Here is a 23,848-nt window from a genome sequence, read left to right as displayed (position 1 = left end):
ATATGCACAAAATTAAGGCTTACTTATTATTTAGTAATGTTACCTGTATTTCGTTTACAGTATAATTTATATTATAAATTATATCTTATATTTAGGGGTGAAGGTGGTAATTTGCTTGGGGGGTCGTGGAGGATGTTCGGACTGTTCGATTTATATCTTTATAATTATTTCTTTATACTATACTTTATAATTTATAATATAATAATATACTAAATAGTAATAATATAAATAATATATATAATAATAATAAAAATCAAAATTGATAAAAAAATTTAAATAAAAATAAATTAAATAAACAAAATGAAAATAATGTACTGTTCGATTGAGAATAAGTAGTTTTCTTTACACACACTCAACATCCAGTGTCAGGATGGCCGAGTGGTCTAAGGCGCCAGACTCAAGTTCTGGTCCTCGTGAGAGGGCGTGGGTTCAAATCCCACTTCTGACATTTTTCGCAATCTTCTTTGGCCAACTCATCAGATCATAGTCAAGATTCTGCAATCTCTGGTTTTTTTTTTTTTTGTCGGGGAAAGATTCTTCAACGTTACTTGGATTGGATCCGCTCTGCACACAATTCAAAATGAAAACGAGCCGTTTTGAGATTCCAAATTGCAATTTGTATAAAACCGCCCATTTTTCCATTTGAAAAAAATGAGCCGCATTGGTTTTCTACTCGCCCTTCGTTACTCCTCTTTCACTAGCAGAGACCATCGACAAACCCTGCCGTTCCAAGGTAAATAACTGTTTCCTTCTCTTGCTCTTTATTTTTCTTGCATGGTCTTCCTTGGATCCCTCTGTATATAACGTTGCCGGATAATGGGAATGCCGTTGTTGTCTTAGTTTTCCGATCCTATTGATTCGATCTTACAATATTCATGTACTTTAAATTAACTATGAAGGGTAAGTATGCCGGAATCACGAGACAGACGGCCACAGCCTGTGGACATAGCGGCAGTATTCACTAGCCGGCGATCTGGGGTCATGGGCATAGTAGATGACGAGTTGGATTCGGCTTTATTTCGATCCACGCCAAGTCGAGTGAATACTGTCTGGACGACCTCAGGACAAGCAGCCGGGTTGGGGGGTAGGCGAGCTGGGGGGAGCGTCATCGGCAGTTTTGGCAATCTGAGAAACGGACCACCTACTATTGACAGGAACAGTCCATCTTGGACTGATCGGCGGGGCAGGGTCCGACCATCGCGGAGCGTGCTACCTTCTTGGTACCCAAGAACTCCTCTTCGTGACATCACCGCTGTTGTGAGGGTAAGAGGCACCTCCCCCCCCCTCCCCGGGGAGGGGGGCCATCCCTATATATAGCTGCTTTTTCAGGTTTATTGCCATGGTAGAAAATCAATCATCCGTATTCGGGTGTTCGATAATTAATTTTGAGTCGAAGTCTTGCTGCTGTCCAACTTAATTCGTAAAAAGCAAAAAGAAATGATGTAAAATCTTTTCGAAATTCTGCATGTTTTTTAGCCTTTCTTAATGATCTGACGTCAACCCCTTTTAAGCGTTAAGTTTAATCCTCTGAATTAATGGCGGATATTGTTGGCATGTGTTGGGGGCTGGATTTAATTTGGGTGAGAATGATAACCAATTAGATGTTTAATTATTCTTTGAATTTCAGTTGGATGGCTTGTTCTTACGAATTAGAATAAAAGGAAATCCACACTGACAAAAATGAATGCACTAAAACCATACGAGAGTGTTGTTTTTAAATACTTTCTGGGACAGGGCTTATGGTTATTTAGTCTATTAAATCATTTAGTCTTACACTAAACTAGTGTTGCCTGAGGAGTTGGAGCCAAGATGGCCAAAAATTCCAAAAACAGAAATAGGGGAGAGAGTTCAAAAGCATTTCAAAAAATTGAACTTGCAACGATGAAAGCCTTGATGTTCCTTTTGGTCAGTTTCATCAAATAGCTGTCATCCTTACATATGTTTACTTAATAATCAATGGATCCCTAAGCATCTTATATTTTATCGGAGACTACATTTGTGCCAGATGAACCAATTGTCATGCAGCATACTGTATGGTCCCGTCAGTTTTTGGTGTCATGTTTTTGCTTTTGTTACTTTCGAAGAATTTTTAATCCTGTCTGATATATGTTAACTGACATGGATCTCTGCTTCTAGGCAATTGAAAGGAGAAGAGTTCGCCTAGGAGAAAACCAAGGACAGCAACCTACTAGTCCATGTCCGGCAGATCAATCTCCTGCAGACTCTCCAATCCCAACCATTGGTCACAAGTTCCGGACACCTACTGGTTGTAAGTTGCCAAAAATTTTACTTGATATCACCAATCAGTCTGAAGAAGGACCAGAATTTCTAACACCACAGAAGAAGCTCCTTAACTCCATTGATATGGTTGAGAAAGTTGTGAGAGAGGAATTGCAGAAACTAAAGAGAACACCAAGCGCGAAGAAGGCAGACAGAGAAAAACGAGTTCGTACTTTGATGTCCATGCGTTAACTTTGAGGTATGCTGTATTCGTAGTGGGGCTAGAAAGGGAGCTGGAATTGGAGACCCTAGCAAGACAGGAAAATGAAAATCATTGCTCGATTTATCATCCTCTGATGATAGTTTCGACCTCATTTTAGTCGATAATAATTAGTTTCATGTGCGCTCTAACACTCTTGCTGAACGTCTTGGAGTAGGACCAGTAAGCATGTCCATGTGATCTTTGATAGGTTGGAGTAAGGGCTAAGGATAGTACGTATCATTCTGTCAGATGTACATAAGTGGCAGTACTCGAGAACTTGACTTTGTACCATTACTTTTGTTTTGTACCGTTAAGTCACCAGAATTGTCACGTGGTTCCAACCTTTCGTGATTTTACTTTTTATACACTATTGGCAATTGCCAACGCAAGTCGTCCACATGATCAACGGCTCAGGGACATGCCATATCACCTTTTTTTTTTTTTTAATTACACAGGCTGACATTAATCATTTAAGATTATAAAGATTTATAAGTAAACTTGAACATGCGACTTTCAACTTAAAGTTTCTATGACATTATGCAGTAAAAGCATTGGCATGTTATATCACTCTTAATAAGTTTGCGTTTTAGTTGATTACATCTATGTTTGCTAACCAATTACAGTCTCCATTTTCTTTATCTTGCCTCCCTTTACCTTCAAAATTATAAGGCATTTGTAACTAACTTTCACCTTCCAAAAATACTGTCGATAACATTATAAAGTAGTTACTCTTTCCACATCTACTCTTATTTAATATGGTAACTTAATAATAAATATGAAGATCTCGTTAGTTTCAAATATTTATCAAGGACATTTTTTGGAAAAACTTCATTAATCACTCCTAGAAAACATCAAAATGCATTATATTTTTAAACAAGAAAAAGAGTAGGAAAATGCCTTTAAAAGAACATGTACTAAAAAAACTGTGTATATAATAATGGCATATGTGTAACTAATTGAAAATTTGAAGTACTAAATTGAGGCTTACTGAGATATGGAATATTTTGAATAAGAATGACTCAATCTAAAGTGATACAAGGATGGGTCTCCATAATGTTTCTCCAATCCATACTCCAACTTGATTACAAGGGTGTGTTTGGATTGACGTTAGATAAAACTGACTTCTAGTTGTAACTGACTTTTGTAATTGAAATTAGAGTAAAAATCAGCTAGCGTAATGTGAGTTACATTTGGATAAGTGCTTATAAAAAGTCAATTGAAAAAGTTAAAAGTGATTTAGATGAAATAGAAAAGTGAGTTTAGTTCTAAAATGACTGAAAATGGCATGGACTTTATTGAATAGTAATATTTGATATTTATATTTTTAATATGATAATAGTTTACAAAATACCTAAAATTATTATGATAAAATAAAAATTTATTTGTGAGATTATAAAATAAAAATATTTGTCACCGAGAAAAATTTGAAAACATATTATAGATAATTAATTAAATATATATAACAGACAAACATAAATATAAATTAAAATTTATTTGGTTTGAATAAAAACCCATTATGCTAAAGAAGGAGATGAGACAGATGGAAAAAATGTGAGGACAAATCTGAGTTGGTATATTTTAATATTCATTTTTAATGATTACCATTTGAAACTGCAGTATAAAATGAAAAAAGTCAAATTTTCCTCTATTGAGTCCAACTGATATTGAAGGTCAGGAATTGGTTAGACTTTTAACCCATCCAAATAACCATTTAAGCCGCAATAAGCTACAAACCTTAGTTTCACACTTTCCTAAAAGCTTTTACCGTTGCAAACTACAATCCAAATAAGCCCGAAATTCTTGTGAACCTGTTAGTGTGTGTCGCAATATCTTCATTCAACCGCACGAAATCCTTTCAATCAATTTTCTACATTCACATCCATATTTGCAAAGCTCAGGTGAAAGAAATGGGTTTTAATTTGTGATAATTGGCAGTTAACACTATACGGGAGAGAATCCTAGTTTATAACTTTAAGCTAATGTATCTTAAATTCCTAATCAATACATCGTGCAGGAATCTCAGACAACACCATTGTGTTTCCTTACAGCCCGTTGCAAAACTCATCCTATAACAGTTAGATGCACAGTTTTTGACCTTCATATTTCATCAAAGACATGCCCACAAATAGTCACTCCGCTCACATTTTATATCAGATACGAAATTCTAACTTCGACAATCCCTCAAAGCCAGTGGTTGAATGTGTGTATCTATTTATTGCAGATACCCATAGGATCAGCATTCTTGACTATCCAAGGATGCTCCATAATCTTCTGAAGTGATAGCCTTCTCGTGGAATCTTTCACCAAGAGCTGCATCAGTTTCCACATTGCATTCAGAAAATGGCAATTAAATTTTTTCACTGAAAATACTTGCTTTTGCTTGGATATGAATATGAAAATACCCGGCTAATCAGATTTTTGGCTTCTGAAGAAACAGTTGGAGTAGAAGGGAAATTTAGGTCAATCTTCATTATCCTGCATAATGTAATATGCGTACTCATTATAATAGTTTGAGGCATAGACACTAATGTGGTCACATCTAGCATCAAATAATGTAAAATAGCCCCGGGTGGAGCATGTATAGATGGATGGTTATTGTTAACCTCCTCACTAATTAGTGCGTAGAGATTAACAATATTGTATCTCCACGTGTGTTTTGGACCAAAACTCTCGCTTTTCACCAGAAAAAGAAGACATATAAAAATAGGGCACACAATATGTTCGTGTCCAGAACCGGCCATGACAATATTGGTGTCCAACATTTTTCTTCCTTTTGTTTTTTGGTCGAACATGCTTGCCTAAAAATGGGTGAATAATTCATTTGTAGCTAACAATAACATCTACCACCACACATGCAATTCATTACCTCTTGAAAGTGTCAACTTGACTCTCAGCCTCAAATGGGGGAGAACCATATAAGAATTCATAGCAAAGTATACCCAAAGTCCAGTTATCAACAGAAAAATCATGTTCTTTGTTTTCTACCATTTCAGGTGCTAGATAATCCAATGTTCCACACATAGTATGTCTCTTACTTCTTGACTGTACAGACCAACCAAAATCTGCAATTTTAAGGCGACCCTGCAATTATACCATAGTCATTCATTGGGTACTCTAGAAACGGCACTAATATTTTAAACAGGAACCAACTAGTTACTGAAAGTTTTCATCTTATATCTGCAGAAGAAATCAATATTTTGAGGATCAAATGCTCCTTGATTTTCTTTTTATTGGTTACAATCATTGTCAAGTTGAAGAGAAGAAATGGAAAGGGATTGGGCAAGAAAAAGCAGTGGGCAGAAGATAAATGTATATACTGTCATGCATGTCATATTTCAGGAAAAGAAAATGTATTTCCAACAGAAACCCTGAAGAGGCCAGAGATGCAAAAATCATTCGGAAGAATTGCGAACTTTACATGCTTGGGATTCTATTGAAAAATCCAACTCTGGCTGAGTTGCTTTAAGTTGATGGGAAAACTACATTACTAGCAGAGAAATCATTGTCAAGTTGAAGAGAAGAAATGGAAAGGATTGGGCAAGAAAAAGCAGTGGGCAGAAGATAAATGTATATACTGTCATGCATGTCATATTTCAGGAAAAGAAAATGTATTTCCAACAGAACCCTGAAGAGGCCAGAGATGCAAAAATCATTCGGAAGAAATTGCGAACTTTACATGCTTGGGATTCTATTGAAAAATCCAACTCTGGCTGAGTTGCTTTAAGTTGATGGGAAAAACTACATTACTAGCAGAGAAAATTGCAAAGAGGAAACAACAAAGGTAATAATATACAAGTCATATTTGACGTACCTCATGGTCAAGCAACAAATTCTCGGGCTTTATATCCCTATGAATGACATGCTTCTCATGACAATATGCCAACGCCTTTGTGAGGCTCAAAATATACTAAAATTATCACAAAAATGTTGAAGTCAATTTACAATACGGGGAGTACAAAACGATACTTTCCTATAAGATGTTCAGATAATAAGTGACGAAGTTTTTTGTGAATTTCTATTTCATTTTTGCCACATTTTCAAATTTTTCCAGAGCAGCCTTGTTCATTTAATAGCTACTATAAGCATAAACATCACTGCTTAAAACTCGTAAACATTTCAGACTATGCATATGCGATTCACTCTCTTTCAGTTACGTAATTAATAAACTCACAAAACAAACCATAGCTTCCTATGCTCTGATTCAGCTTTCTCGAAACTAAATAATGCAAGGTAATGCCTTGAAGGATGAATGTACACTCTCCAAATATATGACGGTCAGGCTTCCTCCTAAATGAGGCCATATCAATAAGACTCGATAGTGAATCAAGTCGTCAAAATAACAGAAGTGGGCAGGGCGATGCGTAGCAAGTAACAGGTGACAAAAACTTACCGTGGCTGCTTGCTTCTCGGTGAGATGACCTTTTTTTCTGAGCTCTTTGTAAAGCTCACCGTTATGAGCATACTCAAGTATCAAGAAAACCCGTTCGGCATCATGAAACCAGCCATAGAGACGGAGAATGTTGGGGTGCTGAAGACTGGTCTGAATCTCCATCTCTCTCCTCAGTTGGTGATGAATTCTGTACTTTTCTATTTGTTCCTTAAAAATAACCTTAAGTGCCACAATATATTTGCTCTGAAAGGAATAACACGATTAAAAAAAATCCATAAATAGCCATCTAGCCGAGTTGGTAATTCCAAATCAATTCAACGAAGGGGATACTTGAATATCACATGTAGATTCAGTACCAGCAAAAAGAGAAATATACACACTGAGGAATTCATAGTAAGAAATCACGAACCCATCAGGAAAAAAAAAAAAAAGAAAAGTAAAAAGGCTATCTTCTTTGATCCACCATAAAATGAACATTCAGCATTGAAAGCTACAGCCCAGACAGAGTTGCAGTGAAACAGTGAAGAGAAAACCAGATATTTACAAAATTAACCAGTATAAAACAATGTGGAGTCAAATATTTTGATCACAATTTCGGGAATCTTGAGCGAACGCATGAGTTCCGAACAAATCAGGCAAAATTAAAGAAAGGGAGTTCTTAAATTGAGAACCTTGACTTCTCGAGCGACGTAGACTCTACCAAATTTCCCTTTTCCTAGGGGTTTTCCGATCTCGAAGTCTCTCAAGGACCATTGCTTCTTAGGGTTGTCTTCTTTGGGTTGATTTTGGGAAACCATCTCAGTGTTTGGAGATTCTCCGATTGAAATGCGAAAAACTATATGAACGTATTACGGTTTCAGAGAATTTATCAAGTGGCAACTAATGGCGACTATGGCAGTCAGAACAACTAATCGAAGATGCAATTCGTGGAGCAGAACAACTAATCAAGTAAAGCTAAAGAAGATCAAAATGGCAAACGGAGTGGAAAGGAAGCAAATTTAAATCGAAGAGCGGGAAGACGATGAACTCCTTATGCTTTAATTTTACTTTACCCATAAAATAATCAGTACTAAGAACAATTCTGATTTTGAAAATAATTTTAAGGAATTTACTATTCTTTATTATTTTATATAAATTTCAATAACTAATTTGCAGATAATAAAAATTAATTAAAATAATAAAATTAATTAAAAATAATGAAAATTGATAAATAGTTTATAATATACTTTTGATTTTAAATATGTTCTTATAATAATGAGATAAAGATAAGAGAAAATATATGAAAAAATGTAACTAGAATATAGCAGAAAAGAGAGACACAATATATAATATTTAATAAAATTTATATTATTTTTGGTCATTTTATAACTAATCTTACTTTTTTAATAATAATCCAAACAATTTCACCTTTATAAAACAGTTTATTTATAAAAGTCAATCTAAACATAAATCATATTATCTGATCTAATGCATTTTGAAATGGCTTATAATCAATTTTTCAATTCTAATTTATAGAATACAAGATAAGTATATAAGATTAATTTTGTCTTGATTTACGTGAAATGTGTTTATTAGTGATTTCATCTAATCTAACTTTTCTAACAGTTAAATTGAAAACAAGTTACTTTTTTTAGCACTAATCCAAACTTGTCCAACACCTGTTCAATGTTGGCTGTTGGGTTCATCAAAACCTGCTTTTAAATATCTGTGGTTCCCATTTTCTAATTCTTATTCAAAGAGAGTTTATATTTTGCGTTGTGATAATTACTGAAAGGGGGGAAAAGCATACATGCAATTATTTAGATGTTTTATGAAGGTTTTTTATCAGATGATAGCATGTGGAAGGGTCTCTGTGTCGGTAATGAAGGTGGATAACAAATACCAAGTGTCTGTATGCTTGTAAGCTTTTGTCCAAAACTTCGATAATAAATATGGAAAAGAATATATGTGAATGTAATTGTTTAAGCATTTGTTGCGAGACTTTTCAATTGAACAAATGTTATATTAAGGATTGACAAAATTTATCTTTTTTATTGATACAAATTTCACAAAATCATATACATTTTACTCTTCAAGAAAAACTGTCATATTTTTGAAATAATTCTGAACTAATTATTATTTATATACAAAAATATTTTATTATATATGAAAGTAAATAGAAGATTTATGGATTTCTTTTCTAAATGAGTTAATACAATTTTTAGTCCCTTAAATTTATTGCTATTTTAGTTTTGATTCTTTCAAATTTAAACTATAAGTTTTGATTTCTCAAATTTCTTTTTCACTTAAAACATTAATCCTTATGATTTAATAAAAAATAAAAATATAAACTATTTTGCCTTTTGAAAAATCAAAACCTATAATTTAAATAAAAAATTATATTAATGCTTTCTAAATTTTAACATTTCCCCTTTTTTTTTCTTAACCAGAACATTTCCCCTATTAAAAAGGTAGTTTGAGAAAAGTTTAATTGGCCGCATCAAAAGTGAAGTTGATATTCATCAAAAAAAAAAAAAGTGACTTTGATTGGGTCTAGTTATACTTCGATGACGAAAGGTCTATCTGCCTTGCAAAAATAGAAGAAGAATCCAAAATTCGAATTGAGGGATTTAAAAAAAAAAAGAAAAAAAAGAGGGATTTCTGCATGCGGCATACTTTTCTCAGCATTCTGCCTTTGAAGTTGAGAAATCTGCAAGGATTGATCTGTCTTGTGAACTTGGTGAGCAAAATACAGACTCGAATATATTTGCGGGACGTTTTACAGTTCCTTGAAAATTGAAATGTTGAAAAGTGAAATATTCACTGTTTAGACATAAATGAATTGGGAATCCACTGACCGAGAGCACAACACATTCTTGAGACTTCAGAAGGCAAACATTGGATGAGCTCATAGAAGTTCATTCTATCTAATGAACAAAATTCTCAATAATCTGAAGAGTCAGAAAATGCTGATGTCAATATCTGCTGTCACTGAAATACATGATATGGTTGGCATTACAGTATAGACAATAATAAAACTTGAAGGGGAGAAATTAAAGTTCCTTTGACAAGAGAACTGTCATGTCAAGTTTGCCCAATGATCTCCCAGAACTAGATGCGTCAACTCTGGAGAGTGAGATTCTGCTTCCTGAAAATCATTCTCCATTGTTCATTAAATAGAAAATTAACTTGAAGACTGCAAGACTTGGGCGCATCACAAGCAAAAATAAACATGATTTTTCAATCATTCTTTTAATGTCAGGTCATAAGTGTTCTAAGGCCGTCTCTGAAATCAAATTCTTTCGCTTAGAATACTCCACGGAAGAATCAAACCCAGAATGATAAGGGAGACGTCGACTTAGTTAAACCCCACTAGAGAATCCAGCTGAATTGAAATTCATACCAGGATTCTGGATTAAGATTTTCATGTCTGCAATTCTATGAAATTTTATCCACTGCATTTCACGGAAAGATAAATTGGTTATAAAATTGCGAACTCCGTACCTTCAACCTCTAATATCCCAAATATCTGCATCCATGTGTCCTCCTATGATATCATATGCACCACTCCATCAGCTATCATTACTCTATTGTCATCTTGCAACTTCTGAAATTTCAGAAAGACAACAGATTTGGTTTTATCAGAGTCCAGGATGAAAATATGGCACCACAAATTCATTCAAGGATGGTACCTCTAATAGGAATAATATATCTTCTCTGCTGTAACTGGATTCTGCCCCTTGGTTGATAACATTCTCTATATCTGAAATGGATATGAGATCCAAGCGATTGGCACGCATATGCTGACCAAATAAAGAATTGAATGCTTCGATTCTGCATTTTGACGGAAAATATTAAACATTAGAAGGTAGAACTGATGTCGCATAAATAAAACTACCACGGAGGAGTCAAGTGCTCTGTGAGTCACCTTTCAGGTGTGAGACCGGTACCAGATTGGGCTGCCGAAGTCTGATCAACTTCCATAGATTCAGCAGTGGAGCTTTAAAGAAGAAAAGGTTCGAGTCAATTTATGACCAAATAAAAGCAAGCGAAAGTAGAATAGTTCACTATAATGCTAGAAGGATGCTGAATTAGATTCAGATATCGAAAGTAGAGAAAAATGGCCTCTCATAAACAAACAAATATAATAATCAATATTAAAAGATACTTTCAAAGTTCATTTAGTACACCTAGCTTTCCCAGACAGTTTCACAACCACTTACTTTCTTCTATTTTTAGGACCTCGACTAGGCTCATCATTTTCACCAGGATGCTGCTCAGCCCTGCGTTTCCTCTCCGTTTCTCTATCCCTCTCTTGCTCGCGCTCCTCCATTTCTGTTAGTTCTTTGTGATATATTGCAAAGTTAAGAACCTTCAAAGCAGCTTCAACATCAGACTTTGAAACCTGCAAATAGAGGTGGAAACTCAATCTTGAAGAGTAATTTCGTGAACACATAACAGAAAGAGGAAAAAGTCGTCAGCAGGGAGGCCAAGGATCATAGAATAAAGCCCAGGAGATCGAAATGACATGGCCCGTGGGCATGTTCTCATTTTCTTCCAAATTTTACCCCAATGAGACAGCATATCTGGAGATGGGATAGAGAATTGGCATGCATTTCATGGTCTTGTAAATAATTCGGAAAACGAATAATGTTCCCCGAATTCAGTACCTGTCTGCTCAACTTCAGTTTGGCATGAGCCGTTGAGAGACGTATTATGGTTTCCAAAGTTCTAGCAGTGATAGGAAGGGTTCCACCAGTCTGCACAAAGCCAGTATCACATCAACTATAAATTAAAAACAAGTTGTACAGTTAGCCTTCAGCTAAATGGCAACTTTTAGTGCTAACCATGGCATTTGAACCAGCGTTTCTGAGCTCAGCATAAGCTGTCGCAATGTGGTCAGATGCCTGTGAACAAAACCGCTAGTGTTAGATGGTATGGATTGAAGAGAAGAAAAAGATCTACTGTTAACAAAAAAAAATCAGAGGCCAGAAGAACCCTTCGGCTGCGGATGGCAACAGATATAGCGGACTAAAATTTCATAAGTAACCAGATTAATTGAGAAAACAGCACGTGCACCTCACCTCATCTGTAAGTTCAGGTTGAATCCTATGCTTAGCATAATGAATATACTTTTTAAGAAACTTGATTGTGAGCACATCACGCTTGCGGCTTCTGTCTGTTTTTTTCCCATGTAACATCCGGTTATATTTGACAAAGACAGCTGAGTCAGCGTCAGCGTCATCTTCTCTTCCATATCTTGAGACACCATCAAATGCTGCCTCACCTGCATCAGTAAATTAGCTCAAATGAAATTTTTTTCCCAGGAAATATATCTGTAACATTTGAAAACCATTCGTCTACCTCCATCAATGGCAGAACGGTATCGATGCATACGCAAGACGTGCTCTGAGATATGACGATCAATATCAGGATCCATTTGATCCAAGACGATAAACAGAAGATCAAATCGGGAAAGCAAGGAGTCTGGGAGTCCAATATTTTTTGTTGGTGTCAATGATCGGTCATACTGCAGGAAGTCAGTAAAAGACCAAAGCTTCAGCTTGAATGAGCAAATTTTTTCCCATAAAATTGCGCATCAAATTACATGAGTGCCACTTACAGTTCCATATATGGGATTTGCAGCAGCCACCACACTGCATCGAGCGTTAAGAGACGCATGGATACCAGCTTTGGCGATAGTTACGGTTTGCTGTTCCATAACTTCATGTATAGCAACCCGATCTTGATCATTCATCTTGTCAAACTCATCAATGCAGACAACACCTCGATCAGCAAGAACCATCGCTCCAGCTTCCAGCCTTCTTTCCCCTGATGACAAGCAATTGTTATTTTCCTTAATTGACATGCAATGGTAAAATGCTACATATCCCATGAAGAATGCTTCACCTGTTTCTTGATCAGACGTAACTGCTGCTGTTAAACCAACCCCAGAAGAACCCCGACCTGTAGTAGATATAGCCAAGGGAGCAATATTCATAATTGCCCTTAAGAGTTGAGACTTGGCAACAGACGGGTCGCCAACCATCATCATGTTAATGTCACTGAAAGGAGAGAGAGAGCGAAGATGGCAATATGATTAATTCCATATAAAATCAATTTTGCAAGAGAGAAAGTCCATGTGGACAAACAAATATAGATAACAATGCACTGAACTTAAGCACTCAGTAATGCCATCAAGGAGCAAAACCGAAGACAAAAACAATGTGAAGAGAAACAACTAACCCTCGCAAATGGGTACCATTCTTTAAGTTCTTTTCAACTCCACCAAGCATCAATAAAATCACTGCTTTCTTTATCCAGGAATGCCCATAAATAGAAGGTGCAAGTGAATTGCCCAGTAGGTCAAATGCATCATCTCTTTCGGCAATCTTCTTTATATTTTTCAGATCTTCAGCACTGTAGATTGGTGCATTAGCCTCTTTGTTAAGAAGAGAGACATTGTTGGCTATGAGCACAGTCCTGTATGATATCAATCAGTCAAAATTTTGAGAATGTGAAGCTAACAATACCGTAAAAGAACAAACAGGAGCTACCTGAATACTCCATTCACACTGCCTTTAGTTTTCCCTGGAAGGGCCTTGTATATCCCCACAATAGCCACACGGTCCCCAGGTTTGCAAGAGTCAACGAGGTCATCCTCTACTATCACATCTACTGTTCTTGGAAGCTGACCGGGTGCAGAATTCTCAGGAACTTCTTGCATGGATAAGGTTTGATGATCCTTATATTTGCACAGTCCATACTCAGTCACCAGTAAGTTGCCAGATTCATCCTATGATAAAACCGCAATCAGGAAAGTTCATCTTATAATGATTAAATATAATGCTAGAGGCCAAAGGCAGCTTGAGATTACTCTTGTGGGATAAACAGAGCCGGTGGGCAAACCCATATTGGAAGTAATGTCACGATATTCACGAGTCGTGAATTTTTTCGTAGTGGGGCAGAAGTGAACACTTTTAACAACCTTCGGCCTTACAAGCGAACCTATAAATAAGCCAATAACTTAGACTAGAGCATATTTACCATTTAAATAATAATCCACCAGAATATCATGTTTGCATCCTCCTCACTCAGCACAATGAAATAATTTGTGACTCAAGCAACAGGTCGAAATTTATTATTCTTCAGAAGAACTTGTATTAGACCGAATAAGAGCCAAATGAGTCAAACTAATTTTCTGAAAGAAAATAAAAAAGTTAAAAAAGTTCAAACGTCTTTCACGTCATGATAGGTGCAAGGTCAAAGGTTTAAATCCTAGAACGAAATGGGCCTATATAGCATGGCAACTAAAAAGAAACAGCAATCGACCCCAAAAAATAACATGTTGACAAATCACCACTCAGCCATAAGGGAAAAATAAAGATTTTCTTGGATCTTAACTGGAGTTTAAATTGCTTGACCATGGTTGTCACAAAATGCAAAGTTCCGGTCATTGATTGAAGAGTAGGGGGAAAAAAGGCGTACATTTAGTGACAATGCCCTCAACGCAGACCATAGAACCTATGAACTCAGATAAAAGCTCCCTTGGGGTGACACGACGGGAAACAAAGGGGCCTTCAAATCCTACAAGCACTTGTTCTCCTTCCTTCAAATACTTGGGGTCAATAGCACGAGCAGCATCCGTCACTGCATCACAGAATGATTGTATGTACTCACTAGGGTTTCTGAGAATCCTGAATCAAGGGAAGGACTAATATATTAGTTAGACTTGAAGAGCATATACTCACGCAGTTCGTGTGTGTGTGTGTGTGTGTTAATAATGCCCAAAATAAGAAGCCTAATAGACACTATCCATTTAGACGTATCAAATCCCTATTCATATTGGTCTTTCATCCCCGACCCACCTGTACTCCATGAAATTACCAGGTCAAGCAAGATGAGAAAGAAGTTAAGCATTAAGTCACATAATGAAAATGGAATAACAATAATAAGACTCGATCTCAGTAGAACTCCATATTTCCGATAAAGCATAAACAAGTTAATTGTCCCCAAAAAAATAACCAGGAGCTTTGAGCGAAAATTCAGTTTAATTACATATACCCTATCCAATTTCTATCACTTTCTAGGGAACTAAACGAGTAACTGACCTATTACCCAAATCACGAAAGCTATGAAGATCGGAGATATTGACGATAAGGCGACGACGCTTGTGGTTGATCATTGCTTTGATCTCGTCCATGTATATCCCTTTCCCAACCTGGCCTCGTGAAAAATAACCCCTTCTTAGCAGCGAAAATTGCAGAAACACGGAAACACACAGTTATTATTAAAAAAAAAAAAAAAAAAAGCAATATACGCACATCCTGATCCAGGAAATCGGCGAATTCTCGTCTGTGAGCTGCCCTAACTTCTTCGCTAACATCCATTTCTCGCCTTCTGCTTGACTCCAACTCCGAACGAGAATGAAAGTGAGATGGAAGATGGCCCCTTTTTTCCTATCGGAGCTTTCTTTTGGCGGGAAAACGGGGGCCCTTTCCCCGCGTTGTGGCGGGAAAAAAGTCTCGCTCCGTTTTTTTTTATTGAAATATTTTTTTTAATTTTTAAATCCGAGAATGGCAATACCGTAAATTTTCATTTTTGAAAAAACCACTTTGCATTTCTTTTACCGATTTACCCTCGCCGGTACCTACAGCCTACGGGCCAAATGGAACCCCCATTCTGGCGCAAGACGACGGCGACACAGTATGTATACCTAGACGGCGGAGAAGCCACAAAACCCTCGGCCAACTTTTCTCTTTCACGCGCAGGCTTTGATGTCGCTCACTTCTTCTGGGCAACTCTTCTAGTAATTTTCTCGCCTCACAATTTGATGCATAAAAAGTATGCAGGAATGTCAAGCGTCGCAGTCGTTTGGTTTCACTTTCAGCTTTGAATTCAGTGAACAGGTGCACAGTTTATTTAATTCTCTTCCGATGATTATATATTGTTTTGGGATTAACGTCTCTTCTTGCTGTTTAAGATTGTGATTGCAAATCCCCTGCTACATTTATCTTACTTCATGCCTTTCGTTTTCTCTGTTTTATCTATCTAAACATTATCAATGATAATTTGGAATCAGAATAACGTCTCATCTTCGTCTCGGAATTGGGTACGTGTTTTGCTGACGCACTGATGAACAATTTTCAAGGATAACCATAGTTAATGATGGTAATAACAATTTTTACTAGTTTATTCTTTTTTAAATTAAAAGGGCGGTAGGGCCTGAAGTTATAAGTGGGATCCGTGAACTCCCACCTACAAGAGCGTCCACTAGGCTACGGGCCCTTTGGTTTTTACCAGATTGTTGTGATTAGCACATTTTCTTCTGTTCTGATTGCTTGGCGGTGATAGTTCTCTGGTTGTGTTTCTTTTCCCTGAATCTTCTTGGATTGAATCATTTCTTGTTGCGACATTAGTCTGATGAAATCTCTTCTTTCTAACCACGTTACCAAGCTCTTTTGATTGATTAAGAGCCGAGCATAATTTGTTTTTTTTTTATTGCTTACATACAATAGCCCAAGAATATGGATATTGATGGGGATGATGCTGATGGCCCGCAAATACTTGAACGTGTGTATCATCTCTTGAGCGACAGAAAGAAAGATTGTGGGACTCACCAAAAGACGCAATGGGAGAAGAAGCACTTGTTGAGCTTGCGAGGGCCAAGTGTTTGCAGAGAGAATGAAAGCCAGCAGCGCTGAAAACAGATCATCTGATTGTTTCATTTCCGGGTGTCTATCCCTGGGCTGATTGATAGTGTGTTTGAGGATGCCTACGTGATGGCAATGGACAGATATAATAATGCAACTGGGAGGAAAGTATCCATTTCTTGGACGAAGAAGAATGTTGGCTAGGTTGGCGGAACCTGGATCATATTAGACCTGTAACATGTAGGCTGGGGGTTGCTGGGTGCTGATTTACCTTCTTCTGATAGTTTTTTATTTTTTTATTTGGGTGTTTATATCGACAATTTATTGTGACGAATCAGGTCGAATTATTCTGCACAATCTTTTATTTATATATCCACATGTATATGTTACACATGCGTACAGATTTTGTACACAATCATCACAGATAGTGAAATTATCTGTTTTGAGGGATGTATCCTCCGTTTGAATCAAGCAGCGATAAATATGAATTAATTGAGTTTTTCATGATGATCTGAAGTATCCCGTAAAAAAATTGATAGATTTTGCACCCAGGAACAATATAAATTGATTGATCACAAGTACGTAATGATAGACACGCAACACTAATGATAACAGGAACACAGTAAAATATGAATCCTCTCGGCCCCCGGAAAAACAAAGAATTTTCAGTGCAATTTGAAGTGTCATATGGTATCTAAAAGCAACAAAAGCGTATTGCACAAACACAACTCTGTTTTTCCCCGTATAAGTGCTTCCTCAATCAAGTTCAAGCTTCATAACATCCTCAATTTAAAATGTGAGGGCACGCCAAAAGGAAGATCCTACGACTCTTTCAATCTTCTACATAAATTCAGAACCAACTGAAAATGACATCAATTAGGCCAAGCGTTTTATTCATAAGTTATTACACCAAAATGGTCCTCACTAACACAGCAGAACTATGGGTTTTCCTTTTTGATAATGACGGTCTAAATATTCAGAGAAGCAGCCTCACAAATGAACAAAGAACAAAATCTCAATCAATTTATATGCAAGTGTGGACAAGCTGAACAACTCATGGCTTGAAAGCAGAGAAGGCCACGACAGAATTGTGGCCACCAAATCCAAATGAATTTGAAATACCTGAAATAAAATAAATCGCCATTAGATTTACAAATACAGACCTTGATCCTTGGAAAAAGGAAGTAGAAAATTAACAATTTAGTCCTCTTTAGTTTTCAGTCCTAAAAATTCAACAAATGATGATTTAGTCTCCAGAAATAACAGAAGAACGAATGAATAACGAATTTATGATTTTTAGGAATTAACTTGCATAACTAATTTTCAAGGACCTAAGCCAAAGCGGCTCAAACTTAGACTAAATTATCAGTTCAGTATACAAGAAAATATCAGGGTAGTAAAAGATTTGGAAGCTTACCAACATTAATTTCATGTTGCTGCTTTACATTTGCAACTGTATCAAAATCAACTGAAGGCTCAGGGTTCTGCACTCAAGAACAAACCCATATTATAACTGCTTCACTAACACAAACCATTTGACTGAGGAAATAAAAGTATAAAACAGCATAATTTTGTAGCTTTCACACACACACGAGATTAAATGAAAAGATCTCATATTTTGATTACTATCTGCAAGAGTGACCATAAGATTTTGAAATTGAAATAATTTCCACACAGTCCATCCTGTCCTCGCCAATTACCCAGAAAAAGAAAAGCAACGCCCATGCACAAGCCATTTGACACCTTGGTATTATGATAGCCATAGGAACAACACAAACTTCATATTCACATATTACTGGATCAAATAAAATGCGTGAAACACCCCCCCCCCCAAAAAAAAAAACAGTTGCTCATTACAGTTTGACAGATTTCATGTAAATTAGCACCATATAATTGCAATGAGTTCTCGTGAGAATGAAAATTTATGTAGACTAGTAATTTCCAGATACCAAATTGTCTAATGAACTCCTCAGGAACAAAAACTTCGCTAATGCATTCACTTCCTAGATAAAAGTTCCCACTACCATGAATAAAAGAAAAAAGGAAAATTCTGAGACTGGCAAGATAATGATATGTCATTATGAGAACACATGCTCTATCTGTTGGCCCTAACAACACACAATCATAACCATTGAAAAAAGCATCTAAGTTAAAACATACAAATTGATTGATCGAAGGATGTAGCCATCCAGTTGTTATAGCTTTCACTGTGGCAATGGCTTCCAAACCCCCAGCTGCACCAAGGCAGTGCCCTATCATTGACTGATACAAAAAGAATATAGTCATCAGTATATGGGCAGGAAATTAGTCAAATATAACCAGCAATAATCTGAAAGACAAATTTTCACCAGCAAGATCTAAAGAGTGGGATAATACCTTGGTGGCATTAATTTTGATCTCTGATGTGTTCTTGAAAACCTTTTTGATAGCATTAATCTCTGCCAGGTCACCAGCAAGAGTAGAAGTTGCATGAGCATTTATGTAGTTGACCTGGAGGGGGGAAAAAAAGAGAAATCAAATAGCATGCTTTTAGTTGGCTAATTTACAGTATTAAAAAATGAAAAATAAAAGTATAAACAGGCGTGTATTGTATATATATCAGATAGTAGGATTAATCTCAGGAACTCTCAGTCTGAACTTAGACATTAATAGCAGTTCCTATAAGTGAATTCTAATTTATTATATAGTCTGAACAGAAGTAAAGAAAAGCCTTCATATGGTATGATAGACTTTCTAAAATTGACTAGTCAGGCACACGCATCCTCAAGTAATGGCTCATATCAGTTAGCATAGTTTCCTAAACTTGACTGAATAAACCTGATTGTGACTTCGGTTTTAAGTACTCTGTTTTTTAAGAGGTTCTTTCTTTCTAGGCAAACAGACCATTAAATCAAAGACAAATTTACTTTTATGTCTGCAACGTCAGACTGACTAATTAACATCAGGCACTCAAGAAAAGAAACATGCATTGGGATTGGGAAAAAAAAAAAAAACCTGAAGCCATTCAACAAGGTCAGATTGAGATACACCAAGCATCTTACAAAATCAGATCAGATTGAGATCATGTCTAAATTTATTTGGCTTCAACTTTTCTCCATATGTCTATTGTTCAAATAGTTTCAAGCTTGAGGGTGAGCACAAAAGAACAGCACCCATTTCTCAAGTGCATGCACACTCACACATCTGACATTAAAAAAAATGGTCATACAGCCATCATGACAAGATTCAAACGATTTTTACACCTTTGGGGTAGAAAAAACCTTTGTCCTGACACAAATTGGTTTATTAAGTGGTGAACCCAAAGGTTTTACTTCAGAAAGGTGGGTAAAAACTAGGCTTTACAATTACCGCACTTCGAATAATCAAAGGTTATTAACAATAGTTTCCAAATAATAGAACATTAACAAAATTTCCCCAGTTTCCGAGTCAAAGGGTTCAAGGGTCAATGCTTGTTGGACATTAGCACTTACATGTCAGGCAACCAAGTAGACATTAAAAAATCCCTAACCAAGTTGTTTTACTTTATATATTGAAAATCATTGTCAATGATCACAGCAATCCCACAAAACTCACAAATAAAGGAAACAACAAGAATAGAAGAAAGAGAAGTTAACATAATCTCATACTTTCAATGCCAAATAAAATTAATGTCTGACTCAGCAAATCTTCACCCAAAGGAACAAGGCTTGTCCGGGAAATCTATTCTGAAAATGCAATGGACCAACACATTCTAGACAGCTAAACCTAATCTCTAGGGAGACCAAAGAACCAAGAGAGGGTTAAAATTTTTAACCCTGGGATGCATTGAAGTGAGTTGCAGTATGCTAAAGAGCTAAAGACTAAGCAGCAGGGTACGAGTCAATAATCAAAGTAAAACATATTGAACTGTGCACGCATTTTGGTGAACGACATATCTAAAAAGTAGGCACCGAGCATACCTTCCAATGTGAATTTTAATCATGTAACTTTGCCTATATCAGAAGAACGCACATGGACCTGACTTGAGTAGAAACTACGGATATGTCATGTCATTTTTATGTGCATTAATTCATCGTACGTCCCACCCAAGGTCCGCTTACTTCTTGTTACTAGTAAAACATGTTCTAGTATTACTAGCCCCCCCCCCCCCTTCTGTTTTCAATGTTAGCATAACAGTTATGAGTTCTTGGCATCATTTGCTTTACCATTCAACATCCAGCACAGCACACCTAAACCACACATATAACATGCATAAAAAATTCTGATTTATTCAATTGGATCAGTATAACAGGCGCCTGACTCTCCAGTGCAGTAATTTGGAACCTCCTTGTTAGCAAATCTTGGAGGCCTACTCTATATTATATTACACAGCAACATCTTTCTAAAAAAAAAAAAATCTAGTGTCATTTATATCGTACCATGATAGCATTCATGGTCATATTATTAAAAACCAATAAAATGCATCCAATAAGCATGAAGAGTGGTAGAAATGCAAAGCAAGTTAACTAAAGAGCCAATGGAGAGAGCAAAACAATGTGATAAAAAGAATTTAAGCAAATAGCCTTTACGCAAAGAAAGACAAACCAGTGTTTAAGTGATCATTATTCAGCATCTCTTTCTTACCATCGAAAAAAGTAAAAATAAAATTAAAAAGAGGTATAAGGAAAAAAGGGATAATACCTCCTCAGGTGAAACACCAGCATCTTCCAGGCTACTCTGGATACATGAAGATACACCAAGTCCATCGGCTCTAGGATCAGTCATATGATAAGCATCACAGTTAACAGCACCTCCCAAATATTCAGCAATAATTGGTGCACCACGCTTCATTGCATGTTCCAGACTCTCCATTACCTGTCAAAACAAATTTTACCCATGAAGACTCAGACATTAGCTAGTAGAGCAGCATAACCACACTAGAAGACCATTTTTCACAAGGTTACCGCATGCACTTAGTCCCATGAAGGCTAGAGTTATTTTGCTTAGGAAGCATACAAGCCAATAGAATTGGCCATTAACACTAACCTTGACAGATGATAAGTTTCACTTTACCAGGAAAGCATGACTTCGTTGCCTATCCATATCAAATACAGATTTCCTCATAGTTCAGCCTTACTATACCAGAAGGTCACAATACTCAATGGTCTAAATCAATTTTCTATATGATCAATCAAAGCAAACAATAAACACCGATACATAAATTTGATGCTCTGCACATAATTAGAATTCTGCATAAGAATAAAAGCTAGCTTACCAATATTCCAGCACCTTCACCCATTACAAAGCCATCTCGTTCTTTGTCCCAGGGCCTTGAAGCAGTTTTCGGGTCATCATTTCTCTGGGATAGAGCCCTGCATGCAACAAAACCCCCCAACCCAATGGGAATGATAGCAGCTTCGGTCCCACCTGCTATCATCAGATCAGCCTCTCCCCTTCGTATGTGGTTAGCAGCAGCATAAAAGCAATAGTTGGAGGTAGCACATGCAGTTGAAATAGAATAATTTGGACCCATGAATCCAAGATCAATTGCAAGCAAGGCCGAACCCATATTAGTAATTGCATAAGGTATAAAAAAGGGTGTTATTTTACGGTGTCCTTTCTCTATAAGATTCTGAACACCGTCAGAAAAGACTGTAAGACCACCCATTCCTGATCCAACAAGCACACCAGCCCGTTCCTTGTCAATCTGCACAAAGAATCAGAACTCAACAATTTAACTTCTTCATGAATACATTACTCAGCTTAAACCAAAAAAAGGTAGGGGTAAAAAAGTCAAGGCACGGCATTAATGCCCGATACAAGTTGGTGTTGTAGCCATTCTACAGAGAGTTAGAATAAATGCGTGTAATAACTAAAGATTCAATAGGGTTGCCTCTCAATGTGATAATATGGTTAAATATTTTGGGAGGAAGAAAAAGAAACGATTTCTGCCATTCGCAAGATATGAAATAAGAAAACAAAAAAGATGAATTACACTAATAAAGCCCGGCACACTGTGTGCATGGAATCTAAAACGTTCTCCAAATCGGACATGCTTCAAACAGAGATTTGATAGCTCTGAGTGAGGGAGGTGCAAATCAACAAACAAAGCGACAGATAAAAGGCTTTAACAGTAATTTACAAGATATAAAGGCTAGTTCTTTTTTTTTTTTGGGGAAATTCACCCCTGCACCCACTTAACCATTGTGATAAACTGTAAGTTCTTGAGTTCATTCTAAACGTTAGAGAAGCCTTTTCTTTTCTTTCTCTTGTCCCCCTATTTCTATTGATTAAATACTAATGCAGCAGATAACTGCCACGGACCTAATTCAAAGTTCTTGCTAGCAACTGTTCTAAGCTGATTATGTCAAAAGATAACAAAAGTACGAATCCAGAATCATACACCTTGCACGACAGTTGCTAAAGGTTTGTAAAAACAAACAAACATATAAAAAGCTTCAGATCGACGACTCAGTAAGGAATTGCTAATTTTAAGTTCACTGAGCATGAGAATTTCAACTGAACCAACAAGTGCATTAAAACAGAATTTTAATCCATGCAGCTATATTGCAGAAAGTTAAAAAATACCTTTGAAAGCCTATCACCCCCAAGGTCGGCATTTTCGAGAGCCTTCTTGCCAGCAACAATGCAGTACCGAAGGCAATCATCAAGACGCCTATCATTCTTGCCATCAATGTACCCTTCGGAGTTGAAGCCTCGGATCTGCCCGGCGAACCTTGTGGGAAACTTGGAAGCATCGAATCTGTCGATTGGGCCAATCCCACTCTCACCCGCAAGAAGCTTTTCATAGTAAGTATCGACGTCGTTACCAAATACAGAGGTAAGGCCCATTCCGGTTATCACAATCCGCTTCTTCGGGTCCTTCTCCCTCTTTGGGGCGGAAACACTGGGGGATACAGTGGCCGAGATGTAGGACACCTTGTTGGCTCTTCTGGCCGTGCCATTGGACGATTTACGAAGAGGGTCTAAAGGAGAAACTCGAAGAGTTGGGGATTGAAGCGCTTGCATGGTGTTGCGGCCGCAGCAACGACGGAGGGAGAGGATTAGCTTGGCGTTGATAACTATGAAGAGGAAGAGAGACGCACTTCGGTTTCTCCGGAAAAAAGCAAGCCAAGCATCTCCAAGTTGATTCCAGCAACGTTTTATATGTGACTGATCCGCCGATAAGTCCCCGTCTACTCACAGTGAGCTAGCTCGCTAGTGACAATTACGAGGCAAACGGAGAAACCAAACCAATCTAGGGGAGGCTATTACCCAAACTAGGGGAGGTTGTCAGCGAAGTATTTCCCTTCTTTTTAATATAAAACTCATTTAATTAGTTTGATTAGATTAAAAAATTAAATAAGTTAGTTAATTATAAAAAAT

General features: G+C 36.8%; 4 protein-coding genes, 1 long non-coding RNA gene and 1 other non-coding gene across 6 annotated transcripts; 3 read left to right on the top strand and 3 right to left on the bottom strand.

The window, feature by feature from the left end:
• Positions 1 to 364: 364 nt before the first annotated feature.
• On the top strand, positions 365 to 448 carry TRNAL-CAA (transfer RNA leucine (anticodon CAA)). The gene has a single exon. It is a non-coding gene; the product is annotated as a tRNA-Leu (tRNA).
• Positions 449 to 703: 255 nt separating this feature from the next.
• Positions 704 to 2,473, top strand: LOC114714312 (protein POLYCHOME-like). Its single transcript, XM_028899037.1, has 3 exons — positions 704 to 733; positions 900 to 1,263; positions 2,137 to 2,473. Exons 2-3 carry the CDS (start codon positions 907 to 909, stop codon positions 2,470 to 2,472), a joined length of 693 nt encoding a protein of 230 aa, XP_028754870.1. The 5' UTR covers positions 704 to 733; positions 900 to 906; the 3' UTR covers position 2,473.
• Positions 2,474 to 4,383: 1,910 nt separating this feature from the next.
• Positions 4,384 to 7,862, bottom strand: LOC114714333 (serine/threonine-protein kinase Aurora-3-like). Its single transcript, XM_028899055.1, has 6 exons — positions 7,544 to 7,862; positions 6,873 to 7,115; positions 6,294 to 6,389; positions 5,349 to 5,563; positions 4,885 to 4,957; positions 4,384 to 4,792 (listed from the first exon to the last, which is right to left on the bottom strand). The coding sequence occupies exons 1-6, from the start codon at positions 7,667 to 7,669 to the stop codon at positions 4,691 to 4,693; spliced, it is 855 nt and encodes a 284-aa protein (XP_028754888.1). The 5' UTR covers positions 7,670 to 7,862; the 3' UTR covers positions 4,384 to 4,690.
• Positions 7,863 to 9,592: 1,730 nt separating this feature from the next.
• Positions 9,593 to 15,290, bottom strand: LOC114714331 (DNA replication licensing factor MCM3). The gene is made up of 17 exons (XM_028899053.1): positions 15,176 to 15,290; positions 14,963 to 15,072; positions 14,340 to 14,548; positions 13,729 to 13,859; positions 13,409 to 13,647; positions 13,098 to 13,334; positions 12,762 to 12,916; positions 12,475 to 12,683; positions 12,216 to 12,381; positions 11,936 to 12,138; positions 11,699 to 11,758; positions 11,522 to 11,611; positions 11,075 to 11,256; positions 10,780 to 10,851; positions 10,544 to 10,685; positions 10,356 to 10,458; positions 9,593 to 9,999 (listed from the first exon to the last, which is right to left on the bottom strand). The coding sequence occupies exons 1-16, from the start codon at positions 15,239 to 15,241 to the stop codon at positions 10,399 to 10,401; spliced, it is 2,331 nt and encodes a 776-aa protein (XP_028754886.1). The 5' UTR covers positions 15,242 to 15,290; the 3' UTR covers positions 9,593 to 9,999; positions 10,356 to 10,398.
• A 263-nt stretch (positions 15,291 to 15,553) lies between these two features.
• LOC114714334 (uncharacterized) lies at positions 15,554 to 16,858 on the top strand. Its single transcript, XR_003737435.1, has 2 exons — positions 15,554 to 16,022; positions 16,370 to 16,858. It is a non-coding gene; the product is annotated as an uncharacterized LOC114714334 (long non-coding RNA).
• Positions 16,859 to 17,113: 255 nt separating this feature from the next.
• LOC114714332 (3-oxoacyl-[acyl-carrier-protein] synthase I, chloroplastic) lies at positions 17,114 to 23,634 on the bottom strand. Its single transcript, XM_028899054.1, has 7 exons — positions 23,051 to 23,634; positions 21,738 to 22,169; positions 21,164 to 21,337; positions 18,881 to 18,994; positions 18,665 to 18,766; positions 17,922 to 17,988; positions 17,114 to 17,626 (listed from the first exon to the last, which is right to left on the bottom strand). Exons 1-7 carry the CDS (start codon positions 23,489 to 23,491, stop codon positions 17,559 to 17,561), a joined length of 1,398 nt encoding a protein of 465 aa, XP_028754887.1. The 5' UTR covers positions 23,492 to 23,634; the 3' UTR covers positions 17,114 to 17,558.
• Between the last annotated feature and the right edge of the window lie 214 nt (positions 23,635 to 23,848).

The sequence above is a fragment of the Neltuma alba genome, unplaced genomic scaffold (assembly GCF_004799145.2).
Source record: "Neltuma alba isolate B1F8T4 unplaced genomic scaffold, ASM479914v2 tig00011499_pilon, whole genome shotgun sequence".
Taxonomy (NCBI): Eukaryota; Viridiplantae; Streptophyta; class Magnoliopsida; order Fabales; family Fabaceae; genus Neltuma; species Neltuma alba.
Note: the sequence above shows the minus strand (reverse complement) of the source record. Positions and strands in the feature narration are given on the sequence as shown.